This window comes from Amblyomma mixtum, chromosome 4 (genome assembly GCF_055824585.1).
Source record: "Amblyomma mixtum isolate Tamu chromosome 4, ASM5582458v1, whole genome shotgun sequence".
Lineage (NCBI taxonomy): Eukaryota > Metazoa > Arthropoda > Arachnida > Ixodida > Ixodidae > Amblyomma > Amblyomma mixtum.
This window is the reverse complement of record NC_143015.1, coordinates 70641510-70668524: the sequence shown is the minus strand read 5'-3', so window position 1 is coordinate 70668524 and position 27015 is coordinate 70641510. Positions and strand designations below refer to the sequence as shown.

General features: G+C 43.1%; 1 protein-coding gene across 1 annotated transcript; it reads left to right on the top strand.

Annotated features, from left to right (window-relative positions):
- The first annotated feature begins 1876 nt into the window (after nucleotides 1–1876).
- LOC149346879 (cytochrome P450 3A28-like) lies at nucleotides 1877–25534 on the top strand. Its single transcript, XM_089541441.1, has 14 exons — nucleotides 1877–1914; nucleotides 4150–4255; nucleotides 6348–6400; nucleotides 9536–9632; nucleotides 11672–11797; nucleotides 15012–15255; nucleotides 17324–17454; nucleotides 18497–18578; nucleotides 19730–19796; nucleotides 21927–22035; nucleotides 22135–22223; nucleotides 22942–23082; nucleotides 23924–24092; nucleotides 25410–25534. Exons 1-14 carry the CDS (start codon nucleotides 1877–1879, stop codon nucleotides 25485–25487), a joined length of 1530 nt encoding a protein of 509 aa, XP_089397567.1. The 3' UTR covers nucleotides 25488–25534.
- The last annotated feature ends 1481 nt before the right edge of the window (nucleotides 25535–27015 follow it).

Below are 27015 nucleotides of genomic sequence, written 5' to 3'. Positions count from 1 at the left end.
GGCACCATCATGGCTTGCTTATCTGGCGGCGTTCGCATCCGCAACGCGCAACTTCTCACCCTGCAGTGTCACGTCATCATCTCAGCATCGCAGTCTTTTACGTCCAAATCCTCTGGCTGTTACCGCTTTCGCTAAACAGCGCGGGCACGCGATCTTTCGTGTTCGCGGCGGCGTTGTAAGTAGTTCTTCCTTCTAGTGCAGCCCCCGTAACGAGCGATTGAGCGATGGCGGATTCACGAGCCGCACCACACGCGCTGCGAGCTGCAACAAGCCACGCGCTTCGAATGTCGAGACACATTGACGTCAAAGTTAAAATGGGTGCCGATCGTCGTGAAAACAGCCCAGTTTCCCTTATACAGCCGACACGGTAAAGTCAGTGAATAACAAAAACGACGTCAGTACAGCCCGCTGCTTTTCGAGGTTCTGCCGTGAGCTCTGTACGGGAGCTATATACGGTCCACCTTTTTTCCTGTTTATCATTATCCTTCTCGAGCACACAGTCGTAAAGGGAAAGAACGAATTTCACTCCGCAATGCAAGTTCGCACAGTGGTAAAAAAACGGCAGAAAGTAGTCGTCGTTCTCAGTCTACAGGATCTAATACATGAAAAGTTCACCGAGCACGAAATTTTCCACAGTACCGGAAGCGAACTTCTAGGCACGAGCAAATCCAGGTCGTGCAGGAAGTTCCCTTATCTAAAGTTCGTATACGTAAACAAATGGCGCTTCGCTGTGAAGCCACGTGGCAAGGAGTAAAAGATAAAAAAAAAGAGCATCATAAAGCAATATGTGCGCACAGGAAGCGGACAGATACGTTAAAAACTAAGCGAGTCTTGTGCTAGCTCGTAGTATAAAAATGTGGTGTCAGAAAGAGGCCATTTCTATTTGTTCGTTCGTAGCTGTCAAAGCCTCTGTATAAATACGGCAGTAGGCCTCTGATTTTGTTGTGGGTCACCAGAGGGCTTCGCAGAAATCCCACATTGTTCCGGAGGCATCGCAGTCATAAAATGCTTGTTTTATTGCTTCTATTGCTGTGTTTGGTGGTCGCCGGACTTTGGAGGTGAGCATCTTTCGATTTTTCATGCCTGTCTATCCAGGCTCACTATGTCTTTAAATTAGGCAATAACGCCGGAGAAAAACAGGCTAGGTAGTTGCGCGTAAATTTTCTTTGAATATTGCAGATTAAGTTAAACTAAGGAAGGTGCGGGGTGCTTAAATTTTATACCTTCTAAATTGCCTAAATGTTAAAAGTTATATCGTCACAGGTCAAGACAAAAACAACGAAAGGAAATCTAAAAAAGCATGCAGGCCACAATAAAGGAATGTCTTGCAAATAAAAACAATTTACCTCCTTTGGTGGCATATAGGTGCAAGAATTTTTATCTCAGTTCTTTCTATACAAATTGAATACCTAAGAGAAAATGCGTTAAGCACTATAAACAGCTTCTCCTCAACCTTATTTGCGGTTCACGAAGCAGTACTCGATTTAAGCCACACAGGCAATGTTCTCAGTGTCCACAGCCATGAGATGAAGCGCTAGTGTGTTATTTTCTTTGAAGAGTTATGCAGAACTTGGTCGCCTTAAGTTTATGCGTGACATGGCATTGCATAAAGCAAAGTCTCTCTGCAGAATGATGCGCAGGGGGCTTAACACCGTCCTCAATATGTTACCTCCTTATAACTACGCTTAATTAGTGGAATTCTTTGGGTAGTGTAAACAAGCCTACTCTTGTTCGGGTCTGGAAATGTGCGCAGGTCTGTTGGCCACGTCATTGGCGCTTAGAAAGAAAAGGCCTCTGCACTCCTCCTGTGATGTCACGAACCTTGGCCGGTTGACAATACGACGGCATGAATTTATAATATAAGGCTCAAGAAGCAATGACCGCCGAGGTCTTGGCGGCCGTCAAGGGCAAAGTGTGTGACAAGACCGTGGCATCCGTTGCTTCTTGAGCCTTATATTCTAAATTCATGCCGTTGCATTGCCAACCGGGAAAAGTGCGTGGCGTCACAGGAGGAGTGCAGAGGCCTTTGATTTTTAGGAAGAGCAAGCCGCGCGGGCTAGTACAGCGTTACATCGCAGGTAGATATATCTCCAGGTTCTTAGTGCCAGAGGAATAAGGCGAAAGGCTTAAAGATGGTGACGTGTGGCTTGGAAATTGACAAGGAATTGATTATCCTTGACCAATTTCACTTACTGGATTCGAAATGATCGCCCTGCTTCCATCCGTATATGAGGTGCTTGACTATTTTTAACTTTTTGAGATGAGTATTTTGAGTTCGCATCCATTCATGCAGCCAAATCGTTCTTAAAAGGCTGGATACCTGGAAATTTGTTCTCCTCTGCAGATGATGTAGATGCTGCTTTTGATGCACCATCCATAGATGTCTTACGCCTAAGTTATACGCTGATAACAAGGTGCTTGACGACTTCGTACTGTCTAAACAACAAGCTTTTTGACAGCACTGGACACGGCCGAAATTTTAAACTCTTTTTTGGCTGGACCGCTTATCAAAGGCTACACACTCCGCTGCTCGGCCACCAATCCTGTACTCGAGTGGATACTAAACAAAATGGCGGCCACCGGTGAGCATGCTGCTTGCAATCAGCCTAAGACACTTCCGATAGCAAGCCGCTGAAACTGAGTTGGATGTAGGAGCAGGTTTATGGATGGCGCCGTTTGGTATTAGTGACAGATTTCCTCTTCAAAAGGCAGTCAGACCGACTTCTCATTTTAATGCGCCAAGGAAAGGCAGGAGAAGTTTCTACAAGCAGGATGCATCTACAAAGAGAACTCTGTTTATCTGGAGAACTGTGACTAGATTGACGGTAATTGCCCAGAAAATGATCACAAAAAGTAAAGACGTCGCTCAGTGTTTGATCACTGCTGCCAACGAGGCTGTGAAACTCGTACAGCCGGCTAAATCTTTAGCTGGCGTACGCGACGGCCGCTTTTTCTGCGCTCCTGCTCTTTACTACGAAGCATACTTTCGGAAAGCTCGTTATTAAGCACGGGCTTAGTGAGCCTGTGCTTAGAGTTGATATTTTCGCAAGTTTGCTCCGTCACAAGGGGCAGGAGCACGGAAAACGCGGCCATCGCGCACACCAGCTAAAGATTTGGCCGGCTGTACATCCGAGAATATGCGGCTGGCGCTCTGAAATTGAGATAATATCGGGCATGCAATGTGCAGTGAAGATGTGCAGTATCAGTGAAATGACGCAATATCGTCCTCTGGTCGAGCCGATAGCTCGATGTAACACAAATAACGTGATCTCCATCATTAATAGCTTACTGTAAGTTTTGCCTCGCGGCGATCAATCTCTGGAGCGGACAGAGGGTTTTCTTTCTCGGTCTTCTCTTATTCTATGTATGTTTTGTCTAACGAGTAACGCGTCAGAGATGCAAGTCGAGGTCCCATGACTATCGGCCTTGACTACAATTCCTACGTTTCGTCTCGGAAGACGACTTGCGCATTATTTGTTTCTAGAATAGGTTCCATAGCCTCGCTGCATGTCCTTGCCTTTTGCGTGTTTTAAACTTCGTGCAGTGAAAACAAATGCTTAAAAAATGTAAAAACAGTACCGGAATAGGAAGTGTTTTGTCCAGCTAGTAACTCAAAATGTTTTTTGCGGACGACAAGCACCACCGATCAAAATAGAAAATTCATGATTGTTCTTTGTAACATAGAGCGAAAATGCCAGCCAAATTCATTATTAATTCCGCGCGGTTGATATAGTATAGCTTAAATGAATTTGATCAGGGGTCGTTGAGAAAAGTTTGAAGGTTTTCCCTCGTTCTAATTTTATATTTCTAGCGATTCAGTTCTATTATGCAGGTGTATGTATAAGCATTTGTATGTCATCTTCCGCTCGCTGTTATGATGCCCTGTATGTTGAGGGGTTAAGGTTCTTCGAGCAGTGCTTACAGTTTTTTTCGGGACTGCTCATATTTTTCAGCTGGAGAATAAAGTTTTAAATTCGTTAACTTCAATTCAAAATTAGAAGATGCATTTGAGAACATATGCGCAGAACAATAGGACTAGGTGCTTTCAAATTATGACAAGGGCGGTCTTTTGAATGAGAAATTTCGTAAAATTGTGAATATAGTGCACATATGGCTGGGGACTATTCTATTTGCGTTTTTTTTTTCAAGGCTTTACACATGGCGTACGAGGACCTTCTCCCTGATGAAGAGGCTGGGCATACCGGGTCCAGAACCGAACCTTTTATGGGGCAACATGTACATTATTTGGAAAAAGGTACACAAAATACTACGAAGCAGTTTTACAGCATCTTCGCTGTACTCTGCGCGTGCTATGAAATTTTTTTTTACGTCAGTTATGCTACGATGCACAGTTGCTTACGCTAGCAAGAAAATACGGGCGCCTATGAATAGCGTCTGTATATTCGTTGCATGCAAACCTACTTTTCAGTCGACATACAGCGTTAGTGTTTTAACTCCTGAAAAAAATTATTATTGGTGGTGCATACTGCCTATGTGAAATGTAGACTATTGAAATGACTTTCAATGATGGGTGGTTGGAAGCAGCGTGGCAGGAGATAGGACATCAACTAATGCATCTTTTTTGTGCGCGATCTACAGCTAGGCTTTCTACTTACGGTTATATTGAAAACTGGCGCCTTATGTAAAGCTTAGTGAGAGGGCCGCAACATTGTTCGCGCTTTAACAATTACTATAGCAAATTATTCATGATTATAACGGGAAAGAGATCGCAGCTGGTCAGATGCAATGCATAAATCACAGAGGAATTACTTAAATCGCACTTAAAGTATCATATCTGACAATCTTTAGGATTCTGTCAGACAAGTTTGTCAATGAAATTTTGTCTTGAATACTATGCTTGTGTTTCAAACAGAATGGCCACTGTAAACCTGGAACACCAAAATTTGCGTTAAGGTTGGTTGAAATGATCGCTAACGAAACTTCACTAGCTGTAAAGGTGCACCGAGGAAGATAGGAACTTGTTATTTAAGCAATTTTGTGAGACCTTTGTAATTATTTGCCAAGTGAGCACATCGTGGAACGTCACGATCGTGTCCAACATGCCAGGAAAAAAATTTTGGAGATTAAAAAAATGTAAGCTACGTGTATAGAAATATTGAGGGTAAAAGTCCATTCTTCCGATATATACCAAAACGTTTATCGATAATGTTTCCATCGCACCCATGGGGCAGCTATGACTGCTTTAGAAAAGCAAGAGAGAACGGTTTTGATGATAGTAAAAACGTTAAGAGCAAAAAATTGAAGCCTGCCGACTGGAAATTTGCGGATATATTGATTACAATCGTGAAATTTGACAACATACGAAAATTTGCGCTCACGAACTTTTGTCTTTCAAAAATGCTTTTTTTCCAGAACGGTTGAGTATGAGACAAGTATAGATCTCAAGAAAATATAATTGGTGCAAACAGAAATGATGATTGCAGATTTTCCTTTCCCATTCGCCCTCTTGAAGTTAACTGAACATTATGAATGTGCGGAGCTTGTGAAAAGCTTTTCCACCGGCAAGAACATTTCCGGCTGTAGTTAAGCAAAAAGTTAAAGAACTCGCCGCATACTTGTCCTTTTTGTACTTGCAACATGCAGAAGGAAGGAAGGAAGGAAGGAAGGAAGGAAGGAAGGAAGGGAGGAAGAAGTGATGTTAGTCCATCCATTAAACAACGTTAGCATCTCGCCGTTCACTCTTTTATCAACAGCGATCATCGGAACGTGCATTCCAGCGTGACAAAAAAGGTGTACCATTGTAGTACTCGCTATGATAGTACCAGAAATCAAAACAACTGATATACATACCTCTTAATCACTGGGAATGACCTGCATGTATTTATCCACCAGGGTTGAGATTATGTGGCACTGAATATAGTGAAATGAAGTTAACAGGGCAGGCAAGAAGGTTAAAGGTCAATCAGTCTCTGTCAGCTGCATCATATATGCGCGTTTAAAAATGTACGACAGATTTCTTTGTTTAGCTGAAGTATACCTTGGGTTGTTCAGAAAAGTGCGGATAACAAAAGAGCATTAGGCGCTCATATGCACTTTAAAAACATACCGTAAAACGAGCATTATTATGACTGTTTACTTGAGGGAATCTCTATTGTGTTAGCTGCATGAATTAGGATAATTTGAGCCCAGGAAACGTAGAATGTGTGGATTCATACACGGTCGTCACCAGTGCACGTAATCCTTAAAATTTATACTTGGGTATATTTTGTAACATTTTATATGCTAGTGATTAAGAAGCTAAACATTTTATTGCGTTTTTCAACTACAACGAGGCTTCGTCTGCTCAAGAATCCCTAAAAACATAGTTCTTGAACTTCTATTCGCAGGGACTGGCCCCATTATGTCACGACTGGCTGCAGAAGTATGGGGACATGGTTGGGTAATACACAACGCTCTCTTGTTCATTTTCACGGTTCTTTTCTATGATATTTGCGAATACGCAGCTTTAATAAAAAACGGACAGGACAGAGTGCACAGTAAAGCAGGAACTTGACTCTTTAAAGAGCACGTCAGTAGCTTAATTCGAATTCTTTGTGTTGCACATTGTTTTTCACGGTTTCAAAGAAAAAAAAAGAACTAAACAAGACATTATTTTCCCACGCTATAAAAGATTTCCCAATACACAAGACCTGATATACTTATCAGAGCAAATTCATATTGCCATCAGCTGGAAATGCAGCTGATGAGCTTACTTTAAGGTAACTTGTACTAAAGACATCACTTTCGGCGAAGCAATCCTACCGGGGCCGAATGTCAAGTGGTACAATTAAAAAAGGAATAGAAAACAATATTTCAGCTGACCCACTGCTGCCCTCTAAAACGATGCCATGATTTCAAATGTTGTGTCTGATCTCCTGCGTTTCTCTAAGTATGTATATGCGTAATCCCGTTATTTTTGAACGATAAAGAATGTAACCTAACCTTCTAACTTAAATTCTACGAGAATCACGTGCTTTGAAACATTACTAAAGTTTTATTTTTCTTCACTCAAGTAAGAAGTTAAAATGAAAGCTTAGATGCTCATGGTATTTTTGCCATGTGATTCTTGGACGTTACGAGATTATTTGGAAGGTTGTAGTTCCAGGAGAAGTGTTGTTTCTTTGAAGATGTCGGAGACTAAGCACTGTTCATAACATGACACGCGTATACAAGCGGTTGCAGGTTTACCTATTTGGTTCTTACACGCAGCCGTTTTTAGCAATGTCCTTCGCACACGTGTTGAGGCAACTTTCCTCCCGACGTTTTATGCCTGCTGTCAGATACGCACCGACATAGCAATCTGTATTCCCGACTGCAGCTGCGCATTTGTGTGTGGTATTTATACACTCTCGTTTCGAAACGCGGCCTTTGTACTGACTGGAGATTTGTATTCCTGTGCTCTATATTTAGTGACTCAAGCGCTATTTGTGCTGAAATTGGGCTGAAAATAAATTCTATTTGAAATGCGGGCCGAAAATGTCATTTTTGGGGACAGGTTTACGCGGGCTGCAGGCACGGTTATCCCAGGCTGCCCTAGAATTGCCTTGCCGCTTTCAAAATCGGTTTTGTTTCACATGTGCAGCTTATAATAAACCTACTTCTGCTTGAGTAGCAGGCCAGATATCAACCCTTCCGGCCGACCTCTTAGCCCTTTTTATCGTTAAGCCTATCTCTCTCTGCTTATAATAAAGAACAGGACAACCTTACTGATAATAGTAAACAAGTATTCCTGATAACGTTCACCGTAACGCAATAAAAATATTTTACCTCGGTTACAGAAACTCTGGTTCTATTCTCGCAAATAATAACTGTCACTGCCACTTTTTTTCCTTGGAACGGAACAATGCAGAAATTTTCTACTCGGAAATGTTCCTAAACCCCTGGTCTTGCGGTAGGATTGGAGGGTTATTCTTGCTATATTCTTCGCGGCCTGTAATACTTTACACTTGCTGCTCTCACTGGTTTGTGGAGCGGTAGTATTTTTTTTCATCATCATCATAATTTTATTTCGCGAAACCAATCCATCAGAACTTGATTGGACCCAAAGCCAGCTCGGCTAGTGAAAGGTCCAAATACAAACTATTCACGAAAGAAATGACAGACATTCAAACTACACGTACAAAAGGACGTGAGATACTAGAATCGCGGCATTGTGAATACGTAAAGCGCCTACATATTCTGAGAAACAAACATATTCTGAAATGTACAAAACCAAACACAAACGCATTTAGTCCCACAGCTCTGGCGTGCAGTGTCGTGTAATAGTAATTAAACTAACAAATAAGCAAAGAAAAGAATGAGAGGGTTACTAAGTTAATAAACTTGACAAGCTCCAGACATGTTCAGAATTCACTTTGGGGTGATCCAAAGTACGGCAAGCACTTAGTCACTTAGGCTATCACACCACTTTGGTACCTTGTAGTTGTGGGCTTCGAACCAGGAATGCAGTGAACGAACCTGGAGCGCACGCAGGGAGAGGATCCCCACTGAGCTTGATAAGAAGTCTATAAAGCAGGACGTCGACTAGGAAAATGTGCAGCAGCACGAAACTGCGCAAGAATAGATCTGCGATGTAAAACTTTATGCACTGAGCTATAAGAACGCGTCTGACATCACTCGATTCTCAAGCAGTCAGCTCGAGCACGATGTGATGAACTGTGATTACTTGGCCAAGTGCACGATTCCTTATTTGCTGCTAACGCCCCGAAAAGTGTGCCTCGGCTGCAGTAAGGCCCAAAGCACAGAAAAGAGAAGTTAAAAACGACAATCACACATTACTCGCCGTACACTTAAGGGCGATGTAATATAAACGGTCTTTAACTAGTGGAATACCTTTTATCGGAGAGGTCGTTCATTCGATGGGTTGAAGAAAAAGAAACCACTGCTACAGACAGGGCCTTGGTCAGAGAAGTGGACGTTACAAGCGGTAACTACCAACTCAGGTTATTAGAAAAAGCACAGTGCAGCAAAAGTGCGCGCCTGGGCGTAGCCTACTGTTTGCAGAGAAATTCCTAGACGGTCGCCCGTGCTAGAAGACAACTAATACAAAAAAGAAGATTTTCTATTCCAATTAGCGTAATGCAAGAAAGGGTCTTCAGTTTAGAAGCGGTAATAATTTCTTTAGTCTTCGTGGCTGCCCCCAAGAGCTGTTGGGGCAGTAGTTCTAAAGAAGTATTACTTTTCTTGTCCGAGATTCAATGCATATAGTTTGGAATGAGGAACAAAGAAATATGACCCCTATACGCAGCAATCCAAATACCTGCATTAGAAAAACGTCAAACGAAGCCGGCTTTTAAGATCACAGCATGGGAATTACGCCCGCTCATTTTCTGGACATTTCTATTGTTGTGCGTTCCGTTTCGGTAAATCCTCTTTTGAATGCACTAGGCTGTTTGGGTTGCTTCCAGCTTTCTCATCTAGTTCTTCACCTAACCCTATAAAACGCGGCTTGACACTTCAAGCATAATAAACGCACTTAAATTTTGTTATTTTACGGCATGCGGTTCCCTATTTTAACATTATTTTCACGGTGCAGGTATTTCAATGGTGTTATGCCAGGCCTGGTCGTGCGGGATGCCGACCTCATCCAGAGAGTTTTCGTCACCGATTTCAGATCATTTTCTGGCCGTCAGGTGAGTCACACCTGATAAAGGATAAAGGATAGGACACTCAGGATAAAGTGCGCAACGCGATAGAGGCGATCATTGCAGAAGCTACTACTTGATAAATATTTTTTATCAAGCTCAGAATCAGTCTGCTAGTATTATTTTAAGATATATAAATTATTTTATAATCCTTCCTGTTGCGAATGAAGACTTAGGTAAGGAGAGATAAGTGTTTCGTACGACACCATTTCATTGAACAGTAAATACGGAACCGTATTTTGTAACCATTCGCCCCTGTCCATACATTCTTCGGCTTTTGGTCATTGGAAACGGGCAGGTGTAACATAATAGTTTATATTCAGTACGTAATGCGTTATGTGGAATCGCCTATCACAGACGGGCTAAGAAAAAAAATGGACACGGAGATGTATAACTCGTAAATGCTGCTCCTTCTTAAATTGCTTCTTTTACGGCTGTTTTCAATAGCTGTAAGACTTCATAAGGTAATAACTATAAAGAAAAGATTCCAGTGAATTAACCATTGTGTGAATGATTCAATCAATCAACCAATCAATCAATCAATCAATCAATCGATCGATCGATCGATCGATCCATCCATCCATCCATCCATCCATCCATCCATCCATCCATCCATCCATCCATCCATCCATCCATCCATCCATCCATCCATCCATCCATCCACCCATCAATCAATCAATCAATCAATCAATCAATCAATCAATCAATCAATCAATCAATCAATCAATCAATCAATCAATCAATCAATCAATCAATCAATCAATCAATCAATCAATCAATCAATCAATCAATCAATCAATCAATCAAATAACTACACAGAAAAAACTCCAGTGAATTAACCGTTGTGTGAATGGTTTAATCAACCAACCAATCAGTCAAAGAATCAATCAATCAGACAATACGACACTCAACCATCAGTGAAACGAAGGTGCCACACAGCGTATGTAATTAGCCGAGAATTTTAAAAGGTACCTCCTGTGCCATAGGTAACCCAGCAGCAGATTTTGCTTCTCAGTCATGTGTAACCCTTGCAGTGCTCCTATGGAAGAAGAGATCACGAAAGTTGAGCACAATGGTTCTCCTTACCGAAACGCATATTTACAGCTTTAGGTCTGTGAAAAGTGTCCCACTACATTACTCCCAAGCAAAACTCGTTGATCGGTTACTTTTCGCGAAGGCAGTATGCTATAAAATATTCATGCTGGAGACAAGTTTTGGTATTCTGATAAAAACAAAGCCAGCAGTTTTTGTGTCTAGAGAAGCACACGGAACGTTACCATTGTTAATTTAAATTTGGTCTTTATTAGGGGGCAAAATTAACTGAGTGATCATGATAGACCGCAGATTATTTTGCAAGAGGCAGACAAATAGACAACCACATTTCTATCTGCCTACGCTTGTAGAGCAAAGAAGGAGACCTGGATATGCAGCGAGTTCGAATTGCCCGATCAGCTTGCAGTTGACTTTTTGCTACTTTAATGTAAAGTTACTGGCTGTTTAACCTGACTTCTCAGTTTATATTCTTCTCTCATCAAGGCTAACCTAAATGTTGTAATACGTACAACTTTCTCGGGAAAAATTTTGAAAATTGGAAAATTTTAAGACACTCTTAGTGAGACATTGAAGTTAATGGACCATTATTCAGACATGTTGCAAAATTTTCTTTTAAAGTGTTTCCATCGATCGCATCGAAAAGTTAAGACTGCCATACAAAAGCAAAGAGGAATGCTTTTGACGGTAGCAAAACGCTAACAGAACAAAAAATACCAGACTGCGGTCGGGTGATCTGCAGCTATATTGGTTGTTATAGTGAAATCTTACATTTTATGTAAAAAATTCTGCTCATAAACAGTTAGCCGCTCAAAAATGCTTTTGTCCACAATTGTTGGGTATGCATTCTCCGGTGCTTTCCTTGGTGCCAAATAATGCTTCGTTCTTCAGATTGTGTGTCCTGACGATCCCTTGCTTTCTATGATCTTGTGCGCATGTAAACTTATATTAGCAACATGTTTCTCTCCTTCTCCAAGATCATGGCTGTGGCTTCAAAAAACTTGCCTTTCAACAAGCTCCGTCTGACGAGACTATGCGGAGAAGAGTGGCACCACCTCCGAAGTATCTTGTCTCCGGCATTCAAGAAAAGCAACATCAAGCAGGTACTAACTGTCAATAAGAACGTGAAAACGCTCGACAGAGGTCTGTCTGGTTAGCATTACTTTCTCACTTAGATTAAAAAAAGTATGAGCTTTTTTTTCTCTCTTCCTTCTGAACTACACATCAGAGCGCATCATCTATGTTTTGGTATATTGAATTTACGATTGTAACTTGTTTCTGACAGTTTCGTAAGGAAAAAAAAAGCACTAGGCTGGGCTGCCTCTGGTTCATTTTGGCTAAATTTCATTCTTTACGATTCGAAAAAAAAAACAGAACTAAGTAAGTATCCCAAAAAATTATTTCGTGCAAGAGCTGTCATTGGAAGCTAATATTCCAGTTTCATAGTCAACGTAAACACACAGCAAGTGGGAACTTAATGTCAAGGTGGATGTTTTCACGCAAACACAAAGCTGTTAGAAATTAGAAAAGAGTGAAACCTAGCAGGCATGTGTGACCACCAATGGCGGTTTTCATGAGTTCGCTACGGTGGCGTTATTCAGAATTTTATATACAGGAATAGGATTGCGTTCCAGAATATTAAGCTAACACTTCTATAACTAAGGCCAGGGCACTTTTGTCATTGGGAAGATGAAAGCAAGAAGGAAGAATGGAAAAACTAAAAAACTCTGTCCAGGACACTCGACAGTATGACCAAGATAAGTTTCCAACGAAATCGCTGGTAAAAATACTTTACTTGCGGAATTCTTTGCAATCACACTGACTCTCGTTGTCGAAGGAGCATCAACAGAGTAACAAAAAGCCATTCTATTAAATTTGTAAGGAACAACTTGATGGGGAGGCCATGAACGGCATTTTTTGAGTACGATAGTAACTTCAGAAGCTTCACAGATTGTTAGAAATAAAAAAAAAAATGTATATACAAATTTAAAAATTAGGCACTGCTTGGATGTTATGTTAACTCGAGGTCAGTGGTGGTTGGGCACGGCTAGTTGGAGGCCAGTGAGAGAGGCCTTCGTCTTGCTGTGAACACAGTTGGGGTCATGGTGATGATCAAGGGATAGGTTGGGTGCTGTGCAGCTAAGTCATGGGACCTCCTTTAGGTACCCTTTGGTAACTGTGGAGAATCCTCCCTTGATAGGGAATGAAATATACTGGAAGTATCGTGTTAAGCCAAACATCCCTACTGCAGCGTCTCCCGTCCACCCCCCTTTAAGGCGGCGCCACGAGGGTTAATATACAATGTGCGCCCACGATTCATCTATCTCAACAGAAAATTTTCAGAGTACCCCATGACTCCCCTCTACGTTGCGTGATTTTGAATGCATATTGCTACCGTCGGCGAACGTTCTGAAGGAGAGAATGCACCTATGTGGCAACCACTCAGCGCTCGAAGCCCAAGTGGTTGCGTTTTTTCCCGTTGCGTGAATGTAAGAATATGGCAAAGAAGGAACAAGCTCCTACTTTCAGCTCCAAGATGAACAATGGATGCGGGTGCGCTTGATGTAAAACACTGGTTATACTTGAAATGCACATCCGGTGTGCTGTAGGTAACCGAACATGGTAGGCTGTAGATAAGCTATGATTTGCAGATTTTACACCCCTTAACATCAAATTACTCAGCGGAGGGCTCATAATTCTTGACTAGGTTTTGTGGGTGTGTGTTCTATTTCCTTTTTATCCGCCGTCCTCATTTTCCCCTACTATTATGTTATGGATCAATACCGACTTGCCCAAATTTCCACCCAGGTAGAGTTCTTCAGAGGTGCTCTGAAATCTTATCACATGGATGCTTTTGCTCTCAGTGAGACCACGTGGCATGTGGTGCGCAGATCTGCTAAAATGCATGAGGCGATTCTTTGTACACAAAAGAAAGGGGCAGCGGATATTATTTTGTGTACCTAAACTATATGAACCTATGCACCTTTTTTCAGTCTCACCAAACGTGTAACATACGCACCGCCACTTTATCAAGGCTAAAGCTCTGAGACCACGACCCGTGATCTCTCCTAACGAATGTACTATCAAATAGTCGACGACTACTATACGAAGAAAAGCCCGCATTATATTTTCTTAACCATGACCGCCACTAAACATAGAACAAGCATATACTCTCCGCAACACTTACACTAACTCTCCTCACCCCAGTATTTCTCTGCAACGTAGTTTATGATATATTTATTTAGTCCTACTATAGTGTAATACTTTCGCCCAGGCCTGAGGAGTTTAGTAACAAATAGAAAGCATAGACACGCATTAAGCGTATACATGAAATGTATTTACCAAACAAACGATAGAAAAGAGCAGTAAACACACTACGACACTGCGTAACGTTTCCTAAAATTATTTTCCACCACCCTCATGAAATCAATCCGGTTTATGATTTATGGTTCATGGGTGCTGAACGTCCCAAAGCGTCTCAGGCGATGAGGGACGCCGTGGTGGAGGGCTCCGGAACTTTCGACTAACTGAGGTTCCTTAACGTGCACTGACATCGCGCAGAACACGGGCCTCTAGAATTTCACCTCCACCGAAATTTGACAATTGCAAAAATGATCAAACCCGCGCCTTTTGGGTCAACAGCCGAGCGCCATATCCACTGAGCCACCGCGGCGGGCTGAAATCATTCCATTTAAAAACAGGAATGAGATGTCAGTTCGAATCCTTCACTTTTGGAGGGAAAAGCCGGAAATATAACATTTAATTTTTCGAAAATTGGAGATAGCATGTAACAAAGATTTTGATAGGTTCTTCTCGCACTGAGCCGATTTAGGCAGTCAGGCAGTGCCATATTAATTTCCCTAAAAAGCGTACGGCAGTGCAAAAGACGGCGATTAATTGTCCTAAAAACTTCTATTATCTCTAATCCGTTATGCATGAGCATTGAAAACGGGGAATCTGTCGTTTATTTTCTGCGCGTACATGTGACAGCGTTTTTCAGGACTTGTTCTAGTTGCAAAGTATCTGTTTTAACACGTTGGTACCATACCTTATGGCATAATAGCTCTCATGGTTACACCTATTTGGGGATCAGAGAATATACTGCACACATACATGCACGCAGCACTGCTACATACCTCTCTTTCTTTCACTTGCTCTTCTCCATCCCCTCTCAGTGCATGGCCTAGTTTGGACTCATTAGAAAGCCAGCGGGCTCACCTCCGCAAGCTCTCTGTTTCGCGGATCACTAGCACTAGCCAACAACAAATATTTTCTCCTCTTCCTCCTCCAATAATAGTCCTTTCTTTGCCTTCACAGGCCATTCCAATGATGAGCGAATGCACAAGTCAGTGCGTGGATATTGTCGACGATCTTGTAAGGCGTGAAGGTCCCAGCGTCGCACTTTTCAAGCCTTTCGTCGACCTGGCCGCGGACATCTCCCTGCGGTTCTGCGCCGGAATCAACTTGGACGTGCAACGCGGTGACGAGACGGCCCTGGCACTCGTCCACTTTGCGCGCAAGAACATCGGACAGTTCAACGGGTTCTTTTTATTCTTGTTCAGTGAGTCTGACCTTTTTAGCACTTTACATTGGTGAATATTGTCGACGTACCTATTTCTAGTTGTTGAGGCTAACGTCTAAACAAGTTGCTGTAATTTCGAAATTTTATTATGTACTGCCCTTTCAATAGCAGTGGTGTGCACGAATGTGATTTGAGGATCAACGGTATAAGAGTGCCTCTACCGTCTTGACGCTAAATGATTACTTACCTTCTACAGGAGAATGACAGTATATGAGAACACTCCTAGCTTCGTCGGCACGAAGCAGGCGTGATTTGAGTTTGGACAGCCCGTAGCTTTTTTTTTTTCGAAATAGTACCCGTGCAGATAGAGACTGCAAAGGTTTAGAGAGCAACAGTTTATAGGAGCCATGCCAGGGGTGACCCATGCAGCGTGGTTTCTCAGATGAATGGGTCTTCTCAAATGATAAATAGGTGTAGCCTGTTTGCTTTCTAACGTACCCTAATGGTGGCCAAGATTCTGTTGGTTAATTTTATTGTGCTATAGGGTTTCACGTCCGATAGCACCCCAAGTTGTGAGGGACGCCGTAGGGCAGGGCTGTAGATAATTCGACCCCCTGGTGTTCTTTAACGTCCACTGGCATTGCACAGCACACGCGACTCTAGCATTTCGTCTCCATCGAAATACTACCGCCGCGGCTGCTATCGAACCCGCGTCTTTCGGATCAGCAGCAGAGCACCATAATAACTGAACCACCACGGCAGCCGCCAAGATTCTGTGACAGTGGGTTCAAGCTTCATCAGTCGGAAACGCCATCAAGACGTTATTCAAATAATTAAGATCAAAGCCTTTACTTCATGCTGTCGACAGACAGTGGTCAAGTTTTCTTTATGTAAGCGCGAAAGTAAAACAGGAACGCTTTTTATTTCCCAAACTGAACTTAACATCCTTTCTTTACTATCTTTCGCTCCCTTTATCCTCCTCATGGCGTAAAGTAGGCAGTAAATTATTTCGCTGGGCTGGTTAGTTCTGCGTGTGGCTGAGTGGTTATGGCGCTCGCCTCCTGGCCCCAAAGACGCAGGTTTGGTCCCGGCCGCGGCGGTCGAATTTCTATGGAGGCAAAATTCTAGAGGCCCATGCACTGTGCGATGTCATCATAATCATCATCAGGCTGACTACGCCCACTGCAGGGCAAAGGCCTTTCCCATGTCTCTCCATTTAACCCTGTACTACGCCAGTTGCGACCACTGTATTTTCGCAAACTTCTTAATCTCATCCGCCCACCTCATTTTCTGCCGCCCCCTGCTACGCTTGCCTTCTCTTGGTATCCACTCCGTTACCCACGTTAAAGAACCCCAATGTGGTCAAAATTTTTGGAGCCCTTGATTACGGCATCTCTCTTAACCTGAATCATTGTGGGACATTAAGCCGTCATAAAGGCATAACCCAAACTTTTGAAGGAAGGCTCTGCACTGATACACGTATAGACAGGACAACAAGCACAGGCGCCAGCCGCTCATTGTTCGGATGACCTCTAAGCCTGCTGTCTCTCTCTGCTTGCTCGCCTAAACACTGAACAAATCATTTCGTTTCTGATTGCAGAAAAGTGTGGTACGTAAAACTAGCAGTTTACTTTGTTGTGAGAGGTATAAGTGATTCGGAGAGTTAGCATTCGAGTGATATAGCCAGTACTGACAGCGATGGCCTATTGAACTGACACTCAGCTGTTGCGAAATAAAAAGGGTTAAAGAGGAGGAAGAAAATCATATACTTCGTTTCGTTGTATGACGGTGCGCTTGGAGCCATTGTACACGCCTTAAACTAAACAAAACCGATGTAACTTTCAGTTGGTGGTCGCGATGGCCGCTCCAGGTCATTTGTTTGGATCTTCTGGAAGAATTCGGCTATGCTCGAGCAAATGTGAAAATCACACTCGAAGTCTCCTGAGACGGCATACTCCTAGCAGTAGGCGACAAAATAAATCGCTGTAGTGATTTTACGTCTGGTGCAAGCCGCATGTCCTTGAGGTTTCCATATGATGCCTGGTCCGTAGTGAAAGACTGCAACTGCTACTGGTATTGATGCTTCATTTTGTTTTCGCACCGACAGATATCTTACCGAACCTTCCGTGGCTCCACAGCATGGTCCTTTTCGTGCGCAAGCTTTTCGTTCGCCTTCCATCCGACGAGTTCGTGGAGAAAATGCGCCCTTTCATCGAACACCGTCGTGAGCGTCCCAGTGTGAGTTGTCGCTTTAAGTGGCGCACAAGGTCGAAGTGAAAGTCACTACTATTGGACACGTCATAATGATTACGCTACTACAGTTTATTTTGGGGGGATCTGGAGCTTGTCCAAACTACTTCGTTTCCTTGTTTGCATCTCCTTTGTTTGCATTTCGTTTCCTTGTTTGCTCGGAAGCTAATTTGTGGATCATTTACTAGCCCCCCACTTATTGTTAGTGCATTGAAAACGTGGTTAATTGAGGTTAGTCAGATGGCATATGTAAGCGTATATGCCTGAGTGTTCTTGCTGTGAGCGGGTGGAACGTGGTCTGGAATTCTTTAACGTAAAGGGCGCGTCAATATTTCTTAGGCCACATGTTGTGCTTTTCAGCTGCCCATTCCCATCCGCATGACGCCTCTTCAGCTGCCAAGGATTTGAGAGTTGAGAGTGATACGTCTTCAACCGCCTACAAAAGTATTGAGGTTGGGGTGGGGGGGTGTCATAATTGGCCAACTACACGGCTCAAAATTCTGTCGCCTGGCAATTTTTGAACCATCCTGTACATATGTTTTGTGTGTACGGCTTATGGCGGGTGGATAGCACGTCTTAGCGCAAGGTATTCGTCAAATGTCTCTTGATTGTTTGCTGAATTCTACTGTTTGGAATTCCTTGTCAAGGTTGCTTTAAAAGAGGCAAGGATTTATTCATTAAAATAGCTTCCGCAAGCAATTTAGGGAGCAAATGTACATCCCAATGGAAATGTGGAGAGACCACGCGAATGGCGGTGCCTGCGATTTTTCAATTTTGAGGCGTGCTTGGACGAAGCATTGCGGGCAGACAGGCTGAAATGCTTGGTCAGGCACCATATGCAGATATTTAAAACAGGTGCTGCACCCCGAGAAAACGCTGACGCGCAGTTATGTCACTTGGTGTGATCACTATATTTTAGGGAAGGGGTGTACGACCGCGCAATAATTCTAGTAATGGCAGCATGCGTTCGCATATCTAAGAGCAACGCAGTCATGAGAGTAACTGCTAATTAGAACAACTGGTTTTCCAGGCTAATCGCTATGACGTCCTTCAGCTGCTGTTAAACTCGGAAAAGAAGATACGTGAAGACTGCAAGGAAAACTTTGTTTCAGGTATCGGCCTCACCTGCTCTTCTTTTGAACTGCTCCACTGAATCTGCAAACATGCAAATTGGCAGCATGTAAGGACATTGCGATGTGATTTTTCGCACGATTTTGATAGCCGACTTGCACGGAGTGCTTTCTGGCTGTCTACATTGTATTGAGTACATATACCCGAGGTTCAGGATCATTGGAAACTATGGAACTTACTATGTTCAGCGGTCCATCTAAATTAGGTAGACCACAGAAAACATGTTTTCTAAATTCCTCCGAAACTAACAATATTATTAATGATGGAGAAGTGAGACATCTAAAGAGAGAGGAGATTTACTGCCAAATGGCTCACGGTAGGGGAAAATTTTAGTTGCGTTACTTTTGCACGTAGCGCGGGCTTGAACATGTACTGAACTGATTTCAAGAAAAGAATTTACACTTCAAAATAAATTTAAATGGGTAGGAACTATGAGAGCAGAAGTTTGATTTCGACATCCATATGATATGCAAATCATGTGAACATGCTCAATTTGTCTATTTTGTACACATGATCGTAATTAACAAGAAATACATTTCGGAAATGCTTGAAGACCCTGGTTGTAGCGCCTAAATTTTTAAAAAAGACCGCATGGTAAATATGGTTCAGTATTGAGTGGAAGTTGCTAATTAGGTTTTCGCAAAACAACCGCTGCAGGTTTACTTACGCATAAATTTAAGGTGCCTGTTCAGCCCTGTTTATACTCTGCATCAATACCTCACCGAATTTTGAGATCAGTTTTGATCGCCGACATGTACCACTACAGAATTTGAATTGCTTGTTATGGGCCTCTGTGACTTCTGAACTTTCCAACTGCAGCTAAAATTAAATTCCAAGTGGAAATTATGCTTTGGACTCAAATTTAATTCTTTCCTCTTGGAAAAAATGCGACTGTTTTTAATCGCATCAGGCAACAGTTGGAGTATGAGTGCAGAATGCATTTCTTATGCACGCCAATTTGGAAACGCAGTTGTGGTGAAGGTGAAGTCGCAGTATAACGGGTTTTATTGTACCTATCGAACCTATCCAAGCAAGCTCGACCTATTCATTAGAGACTATAACTGATGCTCACATTAAGCTTCATGAGGGCCACACTGAATTGAACATTTAAGATTTTATTTTATGTTTTCAGATGTGCGGGACAAGGACCATTTATCTATGAGAACTGAGACAAATATATGCCTTCTCCTAACAGCTAGGTAATATCTCAAACTCCTAAACCATGCAGTTTTTAAATTTTTAGCCTTTAAGTTGGGCACGAAAAAAAGGCCTGCCAGGAAAAGCAAATCTGAAAGGTCTTTCGTGCATGAAAGCTCGATTTACCTTGTTTTTTAGCACTAACATGCAGCGTTTTAGGGCATGCGGGTGTCAAAAATCACGAGGAACTCTTTGCTGCATGCTTTGTTCTGAGAAGCTCACTTCTTGTCACAGTTGCTGAAACTGTGCCACTATAAAAGCATTTGCGATACTTCTTCTATATTGGCGTAATAAATCGTTGTAGCGTCAGCTGCACCCCTTCAGCCAATGATTAAGGGCTATCAGCAATGAAATTCAACGTTCCTTGGAAGACAATCTTGATGTTATCCCTGTTCAGGAGTAAAGTTAAATTTCCTTAAAGGCTAGACTAGAAATCTGGTAAAGTGGCTATAAGGCGCGTGCTTTATATAGACTAGAGGTCAATGAGTGCTCACACCACGCACAAGTCCTTCAGAGAACGTCACAATTTACAATTTTTTCAAGAAATTTCCTTTTCTGCGCCCCACGGCGACATCCGGTGACACGTATCTTACCATGAAACGACATGTAACCCGCGTGGGTTCATTCGTGGGGGGCTGCCATTTGTTTGCCAAAAACTGACGATTGATCAGGGACGAGCCTGGCGGATACCGGCGGCCTTACTTCACAACCTTGAGATCGCCCAGATTTTGTTTTGTGGTCTTGGCTATCTCAAAGTTGTGCAGTGTGCCAGCCGGTCTCCGCATAGACTCGAGACAACAATTACATGTCATCAAAGCTTATATTCAGTGATCACTTTGCAGTCAATGTGCTTTTTTCGTTTCTATCAGATCTTTCGTGTTCGCTCTTCGGCATTTTTTATTTTCCTTCAGCTGAAGAATAAGCCTTCAGTTAGAAGTCTGCGCTTTACGGTGTTGCCCGTCTTTTTGGACGCCTCTTAAACCTCTGTCAGTCGTAACCCTGGCCGTAAATATGCAGCACCAACAAAAACTCCCATCGGCATACAGCCGACTAGCCGAGCTCAAGCTATACTTGACGCATAATTGATATGAGAGTCGCAAAAGAAAGGTCAAGCTTTCTGTGATGTCAACGACATTTCATGAAGTCCGTACAGTTGTAGAATTTTGTTATGGCCGGCGAACCAACTGGTCATAGCCGAAGGAAAACCCAACAGGAGGCATCATGTCACAACTTTGAAGCTTAGCCACAAAACACAAAGAGAGAAAGTAACCCGCCCCTCCCCCCCTCCGGGTCTCAGCCCCCACTGGGGACGAATTATGCGTGCGCGGAGTTAGAAAGAGGGAATAAAGCGCCTTCAGGAAAGTTTGGCTTGCGGAGGTACGGCGCATGGCCTATCTCTCCCTCCGAGTTTTTTTTTTTGTTTTATGGCAACCAATCCTCGACATGCAGCACGCGAGAAAATTGTTTGGTTCTTGAAAGAAAAACTGGGTACGGTGCCGGAAATTTGTTTCACGGCCGTCGCGAAATTCTGCCCCAGGTTTATGTGATTTTAATGATTTCTGACTTTTTTGGCTTCGCTGTCTGCAGTGACGCTGCGCGTGCTATACAGCCTAGCACTCCGGTTTTCCCTCCGCAGTTAGCCCACCATATACACGCGACGCGCAATTATTGTGGTCTTTAATTCGGTCTGAACCTCATTATCTGTATTTAATATGGTTCCCACTTCGGTTGTTGCGTGGCTAAGGTCTTCAGCGGCCGATCCCAAGGTCGTGAGTTCAAACCCACACTCGGTTGCCGTATACTCGTGCAGACGCAATTCCAAAGGTGTCTGGAATAATTAAGTATGAACTAACTTTAGAGGACTCTCTCGAAAATAATCATCTGCCCTGCATTGTAGTGGGCTTCGTAGCGAACAATGTTCATCTGGCGCCGGAAAATTGGTTAACTATCACTGGTAATAAATTAAAACGACTGCAAGTTCTCTCAACCTTTTTGGCAGTTTATTACTACAAAGTACAGGCACCCTAATACCATGAGAAGATATTACAATCAAGAGATTAACGCTTCCGTGTATTCAGAAAGATGGTGTCGAAGGAGAAAGCATACCAAACGTCTCATGTCCTTTCTCTCAGCATCGACGTAGTCGCCGTCAGCTTGACGATGACATCATACCTGCTTGCCAAACATCAGACTGTGCAGGACATCGTTAGGAAAGAGGTTGCATCGACAATAAAGAACAAGGTGAGAACTCGAGCCGTATCTGGGGTGGTGTGGTGTCACTCTGCTACGACGTGACTCAAAAGTACCTGATTGTGCATACTTTCTGTTGGTCTTGCGCAGACACACCCAACATTTGAGGAAGTGTCATCCCTTACCTTTTTGAATCAAGTTATACTCGAGTCACACCGGCTTTATCCGCCTCTGCCGGGGTAAGTGCATTATCTCTCCTGTGCACAGATTCGGTAAAACACAACGGATTTTGCAATGTGTATATTCTTCTTTTTAATAAAACGGCCTTTCGCAAGCTATGTGTGTATTCTATGAGTTAATAACTGCCAGTGCAACATTTCCTAAAGTAAAAAAGAAAACGAATCAGAACGCGTCAGAAAATTTTAAGTGTCGGTTCTGCTATAAATTCAGTATCTAAAATTTAAATTCAATGTTAGGCTGATGTTTCAAGTCAAGGGTACACTGCCAGTATACTCGTCAAAGATGAGCGGTTTATGAGAGAATTCCTGGTGACTTGGAGAGCAGTAGAAGAAAAAATCCACCATCGCATCCGACAGTGACACACTGGAGAGGCAATGTCTTCGAGCTTGTTAATATGGTTAAAAACACGGACTGAACTTTGCTGCAATTTGCTACCTTTTTAAAAAGCTATTTAACAGGTTGAATGATATCAGCTGCTTTTCAGCAATTTTCCAGTTCATGATGGTGGAAAAGGAACTATTTTACAAGACACAAAACATTCTGCGGGGGAACACATCACAAGCATTCCACTGTTTTCTTTGTTGTCCTGTAGTTCGATCTTTTGATCTATACACCCTACTTGCTATCAACTAGACAGAGACTAAGAAAGCACAGTACGGACTCCAGAACGAGCGGACAGCCTCTACTAGTATACGAAACTCCTTTATTTTCTTTTAGGTCAGTGCGACGAGTGGCCCTAGAAGACTACAGTGAGGGAGGCTTCAGAATACCCAAAGGTACTGACGTCTTTGTACCGGCACTGGACATTCATTATGACCCGAATATTTGGCCGGAACCTGAAAAGTTTGACCCCGACCGGTAAGTAACATCATGCTATTTTCGTAAATTTGTGGCAGTGTTCTTAAAATAATTATGAATAATAAGAAGAAAAGGAAACTTTGCGGATGAATGAAAAGTTTTCCCGCTCCATGGTTATTTAGTAGCTCCTCGCCCCCTTGTAGTCTTGATGGTAACAAGAAATGCCCGAGGCTTATTTTCTCCTTGGGCTAAGGAACTGTTTCGGCAATAGCTATATTGAATATTCAGACGATACATTGTATAATCTCATTTTATGCCTCTCGCATTGTACAACGATTGTTATTGGTTCGGAATCCCTGTGGCTGTTTTTGAATTGCCTTGAATTTTTTAATTCTCTATTGTAGACTTTATGTGCTTGCATCTAGCATCTACGTCATCCTACGTCTGTATGGGCCTATACTGGCCTACAGTACGACTAAAATAAAAAATAAACATCAAGGGCTCAAAGTTCAATCATGGATTTTCGTTCACGTTCTCAGTAAATTCGTACACTAACCTGCACGTGATAAGAGGAGCTGCGAATAAGGATAAACTTGTTTGGGCTTAAGTGTCTGTGAGCTGCCCGCTTCATCAATTTCTTACTTCGGCAAGTCAATGCATGGTTTGTATCCGTTGGTATTGTACCACTAGCAAAAATAATAAATTGCGCCTCTTCGGACCAAAGTGTAAGAGGCGGAAACCCTCTACTTTATTCATCTACTCGTTCACAGCGTGAAACCGTGAGATGGAGGGTAGGCGTAAAACCAGAACTATACAAGTGTATAGTACCATGTCAGAGGAATTTTCAGGCCATTTCGAAAAAATAGCTACACTCAACCTTGGTATTGTTTCCGTTCTCCAGTTTCAGTCCCGAGAATGCTTCCTCCATCAAGCCCACTTCATATCTCGCTTTTGGATTGGGACCGCGCATGTGCATAGCGACTGCTCTGGCACAGACCGAGATCGCACTTATCCTCGCCAGGCTTGTTTCGCACTACAAGCTAGAGCTGCCTGCGGAAGAGATCGACAACGTGAGTATTCTGTTTGCTGAACAAAACTATACTCAGTACCTCACTTGTGCTCGAAAGCAGCCCTGAGATTGAATAACCTAAAATGCAGTATGTCACAGAGAGTGCACACAACGTTTTGAATTCTGTACCATGAGTAGTTTCTGTGGCAAAAAAGTAGTTCTCCACAATAATGTAGACGCAGCGCTCACATTGTGACAGTACTTTCTGATGGCTTAACTGGACTCTTTTGATGTTGTTGAATCCTGAGCCGAGAGAATAACTTTTTAATGGCTTAACGGCCTGTTCGTAGGTTCGCACACTACCCTCTTGGCAGTGCAGCCATTGAAGTGCTTGCAGTTCCAGTGGTTTTCTCAGCTTAAAGGGACAAGGGCAACAATGTCGGTTTTACAGAAACTCTAACACGCATCGAGGGAGCAACGTCCCTGCTAAAAACGATACTCGTTTTGCTCCATTTTGTATTGGGGTATATATTTCCCAAATTCTGTGTCTTTGTCCCGTAGAAAAACGTATATTGGCTCGACAGGCAATTGCCTCAGTGGAAGCTGGCCAGAAGATGTCAGTGCTTCAGAGGGCCAACTTAACTCGCCTCTAACCGCTAGCTGCCGCTCTCGCGTTAGAGCGCCAGATATTTCCAATAGGTATATCCTCATGACGCACATAAATCAACCCATCCCCATGATACCGCAAACATTTCGATTGTGAAGCGCCGTAGTTTATTGTGTTCTCTTCGCCACAAAGGCACTGCTCCGCTTCTTGCGGACATCTGGCCTGCATGACAGGCTGTGACTTCACGAATGCTGACTTTGGTGTGACTTCAATTTTCTGTTACTCTCCTTTCTCTTTCATTTTTTTTATCCCCTCACCCCCTTCACGCCGTGGAGGGTAGCAAAGCGATTATTCTTTCGGTTAGCCTTCCTGTCTTTCCTCGTATTCCTCCTCCTTGTCCTTCATTTTGTTTCCAGTAGACGAGCTGTACTTCGTTAAATGTTCGGCATGGTCTGCACTTGCTCACGCTCGGTCTGTGCTGATTCTCAGTTTGCTTCATTGTGTATTGTGCAATACTTGGAAGACACGGAACGTTACTAAACGAGGGTGCATGTGTGTGACTGCCTGATTCCATGCTTTTTCTTGTTTCGCGGCCGCATTTTCGCGGTAGGCGTCTTTGCCCGCGACAAGGCAAATTCCAGGCTTGTTGACCCTTGCGTACTAGGAATAACTTTTTTTTTCCTTTAACCGCCTTTCTTTCTTTTGTGTTCCTGTTTCTACGAACGGCTTCAAGTATTCAGTGCGTTTTGTGTTTTCCTTTTCATTTTTTAGAACGACGAGGTGTACACAGCGACAGCACTCCTGGGACAACCGAGACAAGGCCTGCGGATAAAGTTGACGAGACTCTGAGCGATTGGGGGAAAAAGAAAGTCGTGATAAAACATAATTTCCCTTTTCTTTACTCTTCATATTTGGAGACGCAATCGTTATTGAATAAGAACTCACTCAAATAAGAACTCAGATTCACCGAGCAGTCATCAAACATCTGTGTACGGAACACTTGTTTGCATTATCTCAAGACTGCCACCTACCTGTCTCGCACCTCTCTCGCACAGATGAGGAGATCTTTCTTGTGGTTTGCATCGTGTCACAACAAATATAGTTGGCAAAATAAAGCCATGCTCGTCATTGGATCAGGTGCACGAACGTAACATTTACATGTGCTTTCATTATCCTTTTATGCTTTATCTTAGTAGCTATTGCAGTACCGTTGTTTGTAGGACATGAACAAGAACAACAATGCCGAAACAGAGCACTAGAGCCAGAGCACAGTGATGCTGTAGTGCACTCACTATCACCCCAATTTGAGCCTTCTTTCCTTTTTCTCGTGGCAGTTTCGGTTCTTGACGCAGAACAGTAGCGGCCAGTATTTCGTTACCCAATGGCCGTCACTTACGGCACCATGCTTTAAGGGAAGGTGTGTTTCGAGGTAACGCCACGCTTTCTGCACCGCAGCGTTCACTCTTCTAGTTTTGAATACAGGAACAAGAGCAACGCGGGGAATCAAGGACAGAGGCGCAGAGAAAAGACAGCACGGTCACTATCCCCTGCCTTCTAGAGAACAGGCGGTGCGACCAAATCAGGAGCAGCGTAGGTCACTGTAATAACGGCGGGGCCACCCACATGCGCTTGATGCTTTGAGCGAAGCGCATATGAAGGGCATTGGCGGGAGAAAGTTATTCAATCAATAATTTTTGGCTGCCATCCTCTGTCCTCCCTTACACCGTTTTCTTGGTTTCCGCTGCTGCCCATCTTTCTGCACTGTAAACCAAGGAGCCTTCTAATATTCTCTCTTCTACTCATGAAGTTGTGGACCTATAGCCACCATTGCGAAATGTTGGTTGTGTGCAACGGAAATTTTTTGAAAAGCTGCGCGCTGCCTAGCATTGGCTTGGACAAACAACCATTTGGAGCACGCCCAGTCGAAACTGCGAGCTTCCACAGAGTGACTGCGAGTCTGTGAACAAATTTCATTTGAACAAGATGTGTTTAGGCCATGCCATGGCACACAGTGGAACTTCATGGCTGACGTCAAGCATGGGTACCATACATTTCAGAGTGCAGCAGCCATAGACAACGCAGGTCACAGAGTGGTCCATGCAAATGAGGTCTTAGGTTTCGATCTAAGCGCTGGGAGGCACTCATGCATTTACGAAGTGAATACAGATGAGATAACACAGATAGGACAGCTAACTGACTGTGCATTTCGCTGTCGCATATCTCAAATGGGAACCGCCGTCCACACAGCACCAGGCTTTGGTGATGTGAAGGTTGTGAATGAAAGCGGCACTTTGTGATGCGGAATTTTAAATGCCTAAAAGTGAATGTGACTTTTTTTTATATTTGTGTTCGAGGTTTTCCAGTGTGCTTCCTTTAT

Coding starts and splice junctions, on each gene's coding strand:
- LOC149346879 (XM_089541441.1), top strand. CDS start 1,877: ATGACCGCCGAGGTCTTGGCGGCCGTCAAGGGCAAAGT. Junction 4,256..6,347: donor TGTACATTATTTGGAAAAAG/GTACACAAAATA, acceptor TTCTATTCGCAG/GGACTGGCCCCATTATGTCA. Junction 24,093..25,409: donor CTGCGGAAGAGATCGACAAC/GTGAGTATTCTG, acceptor TTCATTTTTTAG/AACGACGAGGTGTACACAGC.